The sequence below is a fragment of the Entelurus aequoreus genome, linkage group LG11 (assembly GCF_033978785.1).
Source record: "Entelurus aequoreus isolate RoL-2023_Sb linkage group LG11, RoL_Eaeq_v1.1, whole genome shotgun sequence".
NCBI lineage: Eukaryota > Metazoa > Chordata > Actinopteri > Syngnathiformes > Syngnathidae > Entelurus > Entelurus aequoreus.
The window spans coordinates 58,404,068-58,416,148 of NC_084741.1; the positions used below are offsets into that span (position 1 = coordinate 58,404,068).

Consider the following 12,081-nt stretch of genomic DNA (forward strand, 5'->3'; position numbering starts at 1 on the left):
TGTGTCACTTCAACAGATGTAGTGAAAGAGGAGCAGCCCCGAGAGGGCATCACACGCCACAGTTCCTCACCTTCCATTGTCACATTACCCGACAACTCAGAGCTAGCCATTTCAGACCAAAACCTGCGGGTAGATGACACTCAGGCACGCAAACGTAGCCACAGCAGCACTCAGCTAAGCCTTAAAGGGAAAATCCTGGAGAAGTTGTCGGACAAATCCCCAGGAGCTAAGCCCAAAATCAAAAAATCAAAAAGAAAAGCGGAGCAGAGAAAGGCTGCAATGCAGGCTGACAAAACACAACCACCTAGTATTTTCTTTGGGGACAGCCTGGATCTAGAGAACTGGTATAGCTGTGGGGAAGGTGAGGTGTCAGAGATTGAAAGTGACATCGGCTCACCCAGTGGATGTTCAGGTGGGACTGTTGGAGGTGTTAGTGGCGCAGGGCGTAGATCGTCTTCTGCCTCACCTCGCTTCAATATCCATCCTCTCTACCAGCATGTTCTTCTATACCTCCAGTTATATGATTCCTCCAGGGCCCTGCATGCCCTGTCGGCAGTTGCAGCCATGCTCAGGGCTGCTCCCTCAGGTTTTGTCAGTGCTATCTCTACCACCAGCATTAACAACACCTACACCCCACAGTTGTCTTTACTCCAAAACCTCCTAGCTCGTCATAGAGTGTCAGTCATGGGCAAAGACTTCTACTGCCCCATCCCTCAGGACTCCCACTCGCACTCTTTCCGCAGTGCCATGTATCTGGAGATCATCATATCTCTTTGCCTCTACTTCCTTAGGAGCTATTACTCTGCCCATGTGGCAGCAGGCCTTCAGGACTTGGCGGGAAATCGGGCCATGCAGCTCACCAGTATAGAGGTCCTAACTCTTCTCTTCAACGAGCTATCCAAAGTCACAGGGGGCTCAGCGAAGGGCTTTGCTAGTTTTATCTCTGATGTCCTGTCTAAGTGCAAAGTTCAAAAGGTTGTTCTCCACTGCCTGCTCTCCTCCATATTCAGTGCCCAAAAATGGCATGACCAAAGGGTGGCCGGTATAAACATAACCACAGTAGAGGAAGGTCTTTCAGAGGACAGTGTTATCAACTTATCAGAAGACCAGATGGATGGCGGTAGTGCTGTCCAGTCCCAGTTACTCCGACTGCTGCAGAGCCTAGTTGTACTCGAACACAGAGTTCTGTTGCCAGCTGAAGAAGGAGAACCTGCAGTAGGAGGAACAGGTGGTGTAGGAGCAGGCTGTGGCACCGGGCCTGGATTCGAGATCTTAGGTGGAGAAGTGGAGCATGTCAATCCTCAGCAGCCAATGACATCACTCCAGTATCTTCATGGACAGCCCATCACAGCACAGGGCATGTTTTTGTGTGCCGTAATCAGGGCGTTGCATCAACACCATGCATGTAAGATGCACCCTCAATGGATTGGACTCATCACAGCCACACTGCCATACATGAGGAGAGTCCTAAGAAGGGTGGTTGCCTCAGTGACCCTGCAGCTGTGCAGAAACCTGGACAATCTACTTCACCAGTACCGCTATGAGACTGGAATTAGCAACACCAGGTATTGAAAAGTACTCCAATAGACTTTGCAGAACATTTTCCTTATAGCTTTATTTAACACAGAGAAAACAACATTACAAGTGTTAAAGGAAATAAAATGCAAGTTCAAGAAACATTGTGATTATGTTAAGCACTTGATATCAGTTGAACAAAAATAGTACAGTATTTTGCTAACAGAAACTGCATTCACATGCCACTAAGGCTTTTGACACAAGATGGAAATCATCACATTTAAAATGAAAATAAATATGGAATGATCAATGTCTATAAAATGTGTTGTATATCGAGTTTAACACTTTCTATTATAACTAAACCGGATTCTAGCTTCATATAATTTAATAATAATAATGGCTTTTTTTGCAGACCTCAGTGGATGGCTCTCTGCATTCCCCCTGACTTGATACTGACTGTGCTGGAAGGCATCACTGCCATCATCCATTATTGTCTGCTTGATCCCACTTCCCAGTACCACCAGGTGAGGGAGCTGTAAACCTCTTAGTTGTCAGTACAGTAAACGCAAACATTGCCCCAATTTCATGTTGAATGGAATTATGTTTTTTCTGTGATAGTTCACTGTATGACGAATAGTAATACGTCTTTTATTTTAGATGTCTTTCCTAAGTGTTTGCGCACAGAATTGATAAAACTTTCTGGCCGCCTTCCAGTTACAAGTGAGTGTTGACCAGAAGCACCTGGCAGAGGCTCGTTCAGGCATCCTCTCCATTCTCCACACCATCATGTCCTCTGTCACACTATTATGGAGTGTCCTCCACCATGCTGACAACTCTGACAAGCCAGCTGCTGCTTCCGCCGCTTCCACTTCCAACATCAACCTGGGCTCCACAAAGGTACAAAAATGCCCTATCTATATCTGTTTAATTCATTAATGAGTGTTACATTTTAATTTTAAGATTGTGGGTGTCTATATTGCCCTTTTTCAACACATGTTTGGAAACATAACATGTATCCTCTGCAAAATAGGGGTCATAGAGTACAGCAGGGATATTCAACTGAATAGTTTTGGGGGCCTCATTTCCTGACAGATAAGGACCGAGGGGCAAGATTTCACTATTATTTTCAGTTTGTATATTCTAGAGAACCAGCATCCCCTACAGTAGACATTTAATGTTGCTGTATTTATTTTGTCAAAATTACAGGAGCGCTTCGTATTTTTTAGTACTTTCTGTAAAAAATCTAGTCAAAGATCATCTCTGTGACAGCACTCTATTGTTTTTAGGAATATACTGCAAAAATGTGTGTCGCACAAGTTTTTTGAATTGAAAATCCCAAATGACAAAAAAAGAGGATCTAAAATGAAACCTTGAGGAACAACTAAGGAAGTTGATCAAATGACTACTAAATGCATCTGAAGTAAACAAGCTACAGCAACACCTTAGTTACATCAATCACATTACGAAAGAAAATGTGTAATTGCCAAAAAGAAGAGGACTTAAAGTGTTACATTGAAAAACACCTCAAGTGTTCCTGTTTGCTAGTTAAAATATAAATACAAGGATCTGCCAATGTGTTTAGTTCCTCTATAGAACAGAAGTACTCCTGTGTTTTTAGGAATTTTCTGCAAAAATGTTTGTCTGCCATGTTTTGAACTGAACTTGGTAAGATTTGGTGTTATTTCTGGGACGGATAGTTGAATGACGCTGGAGTACAGGAATACAATTAGAGCTTTAATTAACCTTGTCCATATTTAATTTAAATTTGAGGTTTGGTAATATTTTTTTTACAGAACTGCTATATTTTGAACATAACTGAATTAAAGCACCCTTGCTACTTAGGTAGTCGCATCAAAGTACAATAAATTAAGTAACATTTACCAGAAAATGTGATATGTTTCCCCATACAATACTTTGAATGATATTTTTTCTGATACACAGTGTTATACAAAAAATACCAACATCCAATTCAATAAAAAGTTTGCGTGTTTGTAAATATTAACGACACAATTTTCTCATTTGCGGCTAATTTACAGAAAATCCGTCAGCAAATCCTTGAGCTGCTTGGCCCAATTTCCATGAACCATGGCGCACACTTCATGGCAGCCATTGCCTATGTTTGGAATGAGCGGAAACAGGTCAAGACTCCAGTCAGAAATAAAGTAAGTGATATGTTATGTGATGAATGTTACCCGCAATTTTAACCTCATTGCCTTTTTCATTTTCAATGTAGTTGCCTGTGTTTTTTTCCTGGGAAAGAAACGCTGTGGGAGTGTGGTTAGTGCGTCGGAGTATTAGGGGCTAATTGAAACCTGGAACCTTCCGCCTTTGAGGCAGATGTGCTCACCACATTTCCATTGTGCAAGATGCCAGATATTTATTAGAAATGATCATGTTAAAAGGCAACAATGAAATTTAAGATATGTGTCACAGTTACTGATACGTTTTGCTTTGATCCTGAATATCTCTCAGGTAATTCCACTAGCCAGTGAAGAACAGCTGTTGCTGGTTGAGCTGGTTCGCTCAGTAAGTGCAATGCGTACTGAGACCGTAATGCTTACAGTTAAAGAGGTTCTGAAGCAGCCGCCAGCCATTGCAAAAGATAAGGTTTGTGTTTCAGATATTGTTTTTATGTCTCACAGATAAAGTTACTTCATGACAGTTTTTCTGGCCTTCGTAGAAACACCTTTCTTTGGAGGTCTGCATGCTGCAGTTCTTCTATGCATATGTCCAGAGGTAAGTCCATCGTCTCTCAACGTCAGTTTATAATAGTTTTTGTAATACGTGTAGATATTCAGCTTTTATTATAATTATTCACCAAACTACCGTGCCCTATTTGTCTCCCAGGATCCCAGTGTCCACATTGGTTGATAGCTGGCCGTCCCTACTGGCGCTTTTGAAGGACTCAGTTCAGTTAGGCCTGCCTGCTCCAGGACAGTTTTTAATACTTGGGTTAGTTTCTCCTCCATGTCTTCAATTGTATTTATTATCATGTCATTTAGTCCTTACAACATCTAGAGAGTCACTACAGATATTTTTGTCCGTAGTGTGTCGTACACGGCTGAGCAAGTTAACCTGTTGAAATTGAATCTTGGTTGATCTTTACATGTTTTACATAATATTGGTACTGTATGTTTTCTAGTGTTTTGAATGAATTCATTTTGAAGAACCCCAATCTGGAAAATAAGAAGGACCAGCGAGAGCTCCAGGTAATTGTGATTGTTCCCTACACACTTTACACAAAGGGCCAGATCTACTAAGATCAAAATACTAGGAGCTAAACAGCGTGTGCGAACTATAAAATTGCGTGTACCATTAGTGGCTGTGTTGATCGACTAAGACTGCATGCACAATTCATAACTCGGGCAGACAGCCTTTTTTAAATAATGTTTTTGTGTGAATTATTTTAATTTACTGCACATTTGTGGGATCATGCTCCTACCTGTGGTGTTTTGCTATGTTTTGAAACATGCAGCAGACAAATATAACATATACCACAATTTCTCTGCATTTAGAAGCAGTCCTGAAGTGCTCCCACAACGCAACCCACTTTTTTAGCACTCTAAATTTGCATTCTGAGAGATGCTGGCACTAACTGCAAGTGTGCGCTGGACTGTTCCAAACGTGAGAAAATGCATATTGCAATGTTTTTTTCATATAGGAAACACAATAATATGTCTCCTATATTAAAAAATAAACGTTATTGAAATAAACACCAGCAGACACCAAAACATATCTAATGAATTGGTTTTAATCTGCTCCGTAATTATACAGCATCTATAAAATTAGAACATAATATTGCTGAATAGACGATAGATCTAATATTTTTGTTTTTGACATTTCATTTATGTTGACAAGCATACATAGGACAGAGCTGTCACACATTCGACTGCTTTCTCACAGCCATTTCTGTGCAACTGCCATTTTGCGCGTTCTTTATAGACATACTAAATAAAGACACAAAACAGCGGCCGCAGAGCAGATTTCAGATTGTTTTTATTTGAACATATATAGTTTCAAAATGATGCATCACATTTTTACATTTTCTTTCCAACTTGTCCAAAAAGGAGTAGGAAGACGCAGTGCTTAGTTAATCCTACACCTTTTCCACTTCATATCAGTAACTTACACATACAGTACTCTGAATGTACACATTTCAAACATTTTACACATTACAATCAGTGTAGTGTTCATACAACATTTTTTTCATAACAAGGTAAATCACTTTTGATGAGATCTCTTTTTTTTTTCTTTTTTTTTTACTCAAGTTCAAGACATTTACCAGTATTCGTCTTTTTTGTACTTTGTAAACACTTGTAGTTTGAACAGTTTCTTACTGTATGTTAGTACATTGTTTCACTTCTTTACTTAATCCATTCCATAATTTAATTCCACATACTGATATGCTAAAAGTCTTTAGCGTTGTGCGTGCATTCACCTTTTTTATGTTACATTTTTCTTTAAGGTTATATTTGTCTTTCTTTGAGAGGAATTGTTGTACATTCTTGGGTAATAGGTTATAATTTGTACATACTTTTAGCTGTTTGCAGATTCACTAAATCATTGAATTTCAATATTCTTGATTCAATAAATAAAGGGTTTGTATAAATAAAAGGTTTTAGTCTTGATGAATCGCACTGCATGAGCTAAATAATTAATTTGCATTTTCTCCTCCCAGTATTGTGGCCGTTCTGATAATAAGCACGCTAAATGGATTTTGCTCCTTATTTTGCTCAAGTAATTCTCTCCGCACCAGTTAAGTAGATCAGCTTTGCGTGTGCTATCACATGTTTAATACACGCAAACGTTTAGTAGATCAGGTGATTCTTGTGTAAGTTTTTTGTATGTTTGAAGTTGGTATTTTTCCCCCGTGTTCAGGATGTAACGCATAAAGTTGTGGAGGCCATTGGGACAATTGCAGGTTCCTCTTTGGAGCAAACTACATGGCTGAGAAGAAACTTGGAGGTGAAGGCCTCTCCTCAAATAGTTGTGGAAGGAACAAACCTTGAGGCAGATGCTGAAGGTTTGTGTCTCATACTCATTCATCTGTTTCGCTCTATTATTGTTGTTGTTGTCTCTTACTTGGCGCAAATTGTAGTAATGTGTCAAATGTCAAGTCTAAAATATAATTTGACAAATATGCTTTGTGTATTCCAAGAGCTTTTGATAAGTGGATATTGTTTGCAAAATTCCTATATGCGCTATGTAGAACCTGTAATTTGATTTGTGTGTTTTGTAGATTTAATGCTCACAGTAATGGAGGCATCCAATTTCACTCCATCCGTCTACAGCGTTCATGCCCTCACACTTCTGTCTGAGGTAAAACATCAGTGTCCATAATTCAGCAACCTACACAATGGTTGTTTCCAAGGATGTCTGCTCTGTCAGTCAGTGGCTTGTTGAGTTATGTCCATCAGTGATTTCTATTTGCTGTTTTCCAGAAATGTTTAACCTGTTACTTTGCAGATGTCTGTTTTTTTTCCCTCACACTTACAGTATGGCTGTAACGCTGTAAAATATATGCACTGCTGCATAAAGGAGTTTAGCACCTATGTGTAAAGTGCTTGCTCCTTCAGAACTTTATCTCCAGGGTTTCCTTGTTTCGGTTAGCACCACAGTACTATCACTATGTTTACTTAAATCCAAAGTGGCCTACCATTTAACTGAACTAAATAATTGATAAATGGCCACCTCCATCTTTATTCTGTACCTAGCCTTTTCCTGCCTGGACTGTAGATGTGGGATTCATAAATGATTAAGATGCCAATAAATGCAACCTTTTTCCAAGGAAGTGAGCTGGTCAATTAAAAAAACATACATCATCCTTCCATCTCTACAAGAGAGCCAATGAAGCAGCTAGTACATGAGTTCACATATTCTTTATACTTCAATATGTCACAATAATGCTGCAGTGCAGTTTGTCTTACTGCTGGTTGCTGCTGCATTATTGACTACCCAGACAATGATTTAAAGCAGGTGACTGTGTAGATGAAACCATATTTTGAAATGTTGTTTCTCTTGATGTGTTCAGAGTACACAGTGAAAAATTGAAAGGAATGAATTGTGAATTTGATAGGTGCTGGCTCACTTGCTGGACATGGTGTTCTACAGTGATGAGAAGGAACGGGTCATACCATTGCTGGTCAATATCATGCATTATGTAGTGCCATACCTACGCAACCACAGGTGAGTACTCACCTGTGTGTGTGTGTGTGTGTGTGTGTGTGTGTGCGTGTGCGTGTGCGTGTGCATGTGCGATGCTAATATTTCTTATAGTTATCGTAGCTGTATGTCTATTTGACATTTGTGGCTCAAACTAAGAGGCTTTATTGTCTCAAAGGTTACCTGAAACAATGAATTCCTCCCAGATCTCGAGAAAATGCATGCTAGGCTAAGTGGATACTTTAAATTGTCCATATGTGTAAATGGGGGTTTGTCTGTGTGCCTACGGCTGGTGAACAGTCCCAGGTGTACACTGCATCTCGCCCGAAGTCAGCTGGGGTAGGCACCAGCTCACCCAGGAGCATCCTAATTAAGAGGATATTACAGACTTCTATTTCATAAAGTGTGACATTGCTTAAAAAAAACACTGTGGAAAAAAATGTGGAGTCTGACAAATGCCAAAATGACTTTTTGGGGATCATGTCTGTAACTTTAATAAAAGTGCATATTGCTAATATTCCTGATCCCCTTGACAGCGCTCACAATGCTCCCAGCTACCGGGCCTGCATCCAGCTGTTGAGCAGTCTTAGTGGGTACCAGTACACACGCAGAGCTTGGAAGAAGGAGGCCTTTGACCTCTTTATGGACCACACCTTCTTCCAGATGGATTCATCCTGTGTCAGCTAGTGAGTTGAAACAACTTCACTTTGGAGTAGTGCTGTTAAATGTGTAACTATTTAAATCAGATTTTCACACTTGGAATTTGTATTAATTGGAATTAATTGCAGTAAATTACAGTGCTTGTTTACCTTTTAAAAAAGACCACAATATTTTGACACCAATGCAATTTCATTGTCCTAATAGCATAGAGGATTTTTTTTAATGTTTTACTTGAATGCACATAATTTATTTGCTTAAACTTGGTAACCATTTTATTTAAAGTCTCATCAGAGCGTGTTTTAAAAATACATTTGCCATCAAGCACACTTCTCACTCATCTTTGCACTGACATATGCATTCACTTGATCATTGATTGTATGGCAATTTGCGCCGCCTTTCAGGTAACAGTCCGTGGTTAAGGTAAATTTGCGGTCAAAATAAATTGTGTGATTAATTTGTGTTTATACATGATTAATGCAACATATTGGGGGTATTAATTGCATGCTTCAATGCGTTAAGTTTGAAGGCTCAGACTTAGATTTAGTATTTAAACAGCGTTACTATAAAACAGCCTTAAAGGACATTTGTGATACAACTGATATGTACGGTAGGTATAAACACCAACGTTCTGAATTGTTTGTGTATATTTGGTAAGTATAGTCAAACATGCTTTTTTCCCTAATTTTCAGCTGGAGGGCAATCATTGACCATTTGATGACACATGACAAGACCACCTTCAGAGACCTCATGAGTAAGCCTGAGTAATAGCTAAATGGAAGTCACATGGTTGTCATTTATTTCCTCCTAATATTAAATGGCAAAATACTGTAACCTGAATCCTGTTAAACCATTTAAATGCTTTGCTATCTACTGCATATTTTTGTCTCTTTTGCCCTATATGTTATATGTAAGCTACTAAAAATGTATTTTACCCAGCTACTTTGTATCATCAAAGTGTGTGTGTGGGTGTGTGTGTGTGTGCGTGCGCGTGTGTGTGCGTGCGTGTGTGTGTGTGTGTGTGTGTGTGCGTGCGTGTGTGTGTGTGTGCGCGCTCTTCCTCAGCCCGAGTGGCTGTCGCCCAGAGCAGCTCCCTCAGCCTATTTACTAATAGAGATGCTGAGCTTGAACAGAGGGCCATGTTACTCAAGCGCCTGGCCTTTACCATTTACAGTAGTGAAGTGGACCAGTACCAGAAATATCTCCCTGACATACAAGGTAATGTCTTCATTTCCTTAAACTTGACTGGTCTCCATGGTAGGAATGTTTCATCCATAAATTAGATGAACCAATACCAATACTGATACCAATCACATATACTAACTAGATTTTTTTATTTATTTATGGTGAGTGCTATTGACAGTTAAACACTATCAACACAATATTTGAACTAGTTCCTTATTTGCTTCTATTACAATCAAATTCTTGGATCAAAACAACGTCAATAGTACTCAATAGGTAAACAAAATCAAAAACTATTATCTGCTACTCATTTAAATCCTTAGGTCTTTTCTCTCAAAGTCCCAGTTTTCAGGGAAGTGTTCCCTGATGTTGAAAACATTAACAGAAACAAATGGTTTTGAGAAAATACAAAATTATCGACCTAATCCTTCTAGTATCGATAATCTACTGATACTGGGTATCGACACCACTAATTTATGGATTGATCTGCCCTCTTCTTACGTGCCGTTTACTGTCTGTGACAATGCTGACACACCAACTGTTGTTATATTATCCTATTTCTAGACTCCCATTGATCTATTTTACATTTCCTGTTCGTATCTGCTGTAACTTGCTTTATCCTACTCCAAGGGTCCCCAAACTTTTTAACTCGGGGGGGGGGCCGCATTGGTTTAAAAAAATTTGGCCGGGGGCCGGGCTGTATATATATATATACACAGTATATATTCCGAGCGTGATGATGTCACTATCGATGGGAAAATGCCTTTTTAGACCATATGATTTGCCTGAGCGGCTAGGAGACACCGAGAGTAACAAGCAGTAGAAAATGGATTAGACAGATTTTTTAAAAATATATTTTTTTATATATATATATATATATTTTTTTTTTTTTGTAACTTGAGACTTCCCGCCGGCCGGATTTTGGACGCTGGCGAGCTGGATCCGGCCCACGGGCCGTAGTTTGGTGTCCCCTGATATACACTTCTTAAAGTTTACACACTCACCCCTGACAGTTAGTCCCCTGTCTAGTGACGATTGGACCGTTCTTATCAAAATTAATTGCTATTACAATGAGGTGGCGACTTGTCCATGGTGTACCCTGCCTTCCGCCCGAATGCAGCTGAGATAGGCTCCAGCGCCCCCCGCGACCCCGAAGGGAATAAGCGGTAGAAAATAGATGGATGGATGGATAGTTTACTATGATGTTTACATTTTATTATAATGTATACTATTTCATATTTTTGTTGGCACTGTAGTCGCTACTTTCATTCTCCTGGGTATGTAAATGCCTAGTGAAAATAACAATCCCTGGGACCTTTACTAAGCACTAATTTGTTGGTGTTTTTTAAAGCTAACTTACCGGTTAGCTTAGCTATTAGAATGCTCCAAGTGTGTAATATGTTTAGCGCTGTCCTTCAGTGATAATAATACTTGATAATGATACTTAAAGATACTAAGAAATGCAGTCTATTTCTTGCAATGGATGTGATTATTACGCTATCCTATTAGCTTAGTGGAGCAGCTCCACACTGTGTATGAGACACATATTTAGCTGCTAGCCGCTTGTCAGCCGGGGGACTAAAGGATCGGTGTTTGTTGTAAATCCATAATTAATAGTGTTATCTTTAACCTGTCAACCTTCACTTTTGGAGTGTTTTAATCTGCGCGTTTCAACACATGTTTTGCTCAGAGCGCCTGGCAGAGAGCCTGCGTCTGCCTCAGGTGCCCATCCTCCACGCTCAGGTGTTCCTATTCTTCAGGGTGCTGCTGCTGCGCATGTCGCCTCAACACCTCACCTCCCTGTGGCCCACCATGATCACCGAACTGGTGAATTCTATTTGTATTTGATATTTTACCTGCACTTTTTCTTATTGTTTAATAATACCTTTTACACAAATGACGTCACTTGCATGCATTTTCATATCCTGTGTCTGTCCCCCCCAAAGGTTCAGGTGTTCTTATTAATGGAGCAGGAGCTGCTGGCAGATGAGGACATATCAAGGTATATTTGTTGCTGCTGTCAACTATCTGCAAGTGAAGAGGGCGGGACTCTCCGTGGCCTATGAAGACTTATCCTCTGACTTATATCTGCTTTGACCATCCGTAGGACGTCAGGGCCCTCTGTGGCTGGCTTAGAGACCACCTATTCCGGAGGAAACGGCTTCTCAACCTCCTACAACAGCCAGCGCTGGCTCAACCTCTATTTGTCGGCCTGCAAGCTGCTAGACTTGGCCTTAGCCCTACCGCCTGAGAGCCTGCCCCAGTTCCAGATGTGAGTACCAGCAAACTTCTCTAATGAGCTTTGCAGACTCGAAAATTGGAAAATATCATTTAAAATAGTGAATTGAATAAGAGTAAAATACATTATCGTTATGTGTTTTGGTAGATTTAAACATGCATATCACCTGTTTAAACCATTTTTGCAGCAAATGTTTCAATGTCAAATACCCATACAACAATGACATATTGTCTCATTTAACAATCAGTTCACATTCACACAACAATGGCTGACACGGTACCTTACCTGCTTCAACAATCAATTTCAGTTGCATGTCTTCATTGATC

The 12,081-nt window shown here is 40.0% G+C and overlaps 1 protein-coding gene across 3 annotated transcripts in view; it reads left to right on the forward strand.

The window, feature by feature from the left end:
* dop1a (DOP1 leucine zipper like protein A) overlaps positions 1–12,081 on the forward strand; it is a 41,866-nt gene that overhangs the window by 27,027 nt on the left and 2,758 nt on the right. For all 3 annotated transcript variants that reach the window (XM_062063609.1, XM_062063611.1, XM_062063610.1), the window contains 17 exons: positions 1–1,565; positions 1,928–2,039; positions 2,230–2,412; positions 3,552–3,677; positions 3,988–4,122; positions 4,196–4,251; positions 4,363–4,467; positions 4,658–4,724; positions 6,394–6,538; positions 6,755–6,834; positions 7,592–7,701; positions 8,214–8,363; positions 9,027–9,088; positions 9,400–9,552; positions 11,207–11,343; positions 11,463–11,518; positions 11,624–11,788. The exon at positions 1–1,565 is cut by the window's left edge and continues 551 nt beyond it. In XM_062063609.1, coding sequence (XP_061919593.1) covers positions 1–1,565; positions 1,928–2,039; positions 2,230–2,412; positions 3,552–3,677; positions 3,988–4,122; positions 4,196–4,251; positions 4,363–4,467; positions 4,658–4,724; positions 6,394–6,538; positions 6,755–6,834; positions 7,592–7,701; positions 8,214–8,363; positions 9,027–9,088; positions 9,400–9,552; positions 11,207–11,343; positions 11,463–11,518; positions 11,624–11,788 — 3,407 coding nt within the window. The remainder of the gene's footprint in view (positions 1,566–1,927; positions 2,040–2,229; positions 2,413–3,551; positions 3,678–3,987; positions 4,123–4,195; positions 4,252–4,362; positions 4,468–4,657; positions 4,725–6,393; positions 6,539–6,754; positions 6,835–7,591; positions 7,702–8,213; positions 8,364–9,026; positions 9,089–9,399; positions 9,553–11,206; positions 11,344–11,462; positions 11,519–11,623; positions 11,789–12,081) is intronic.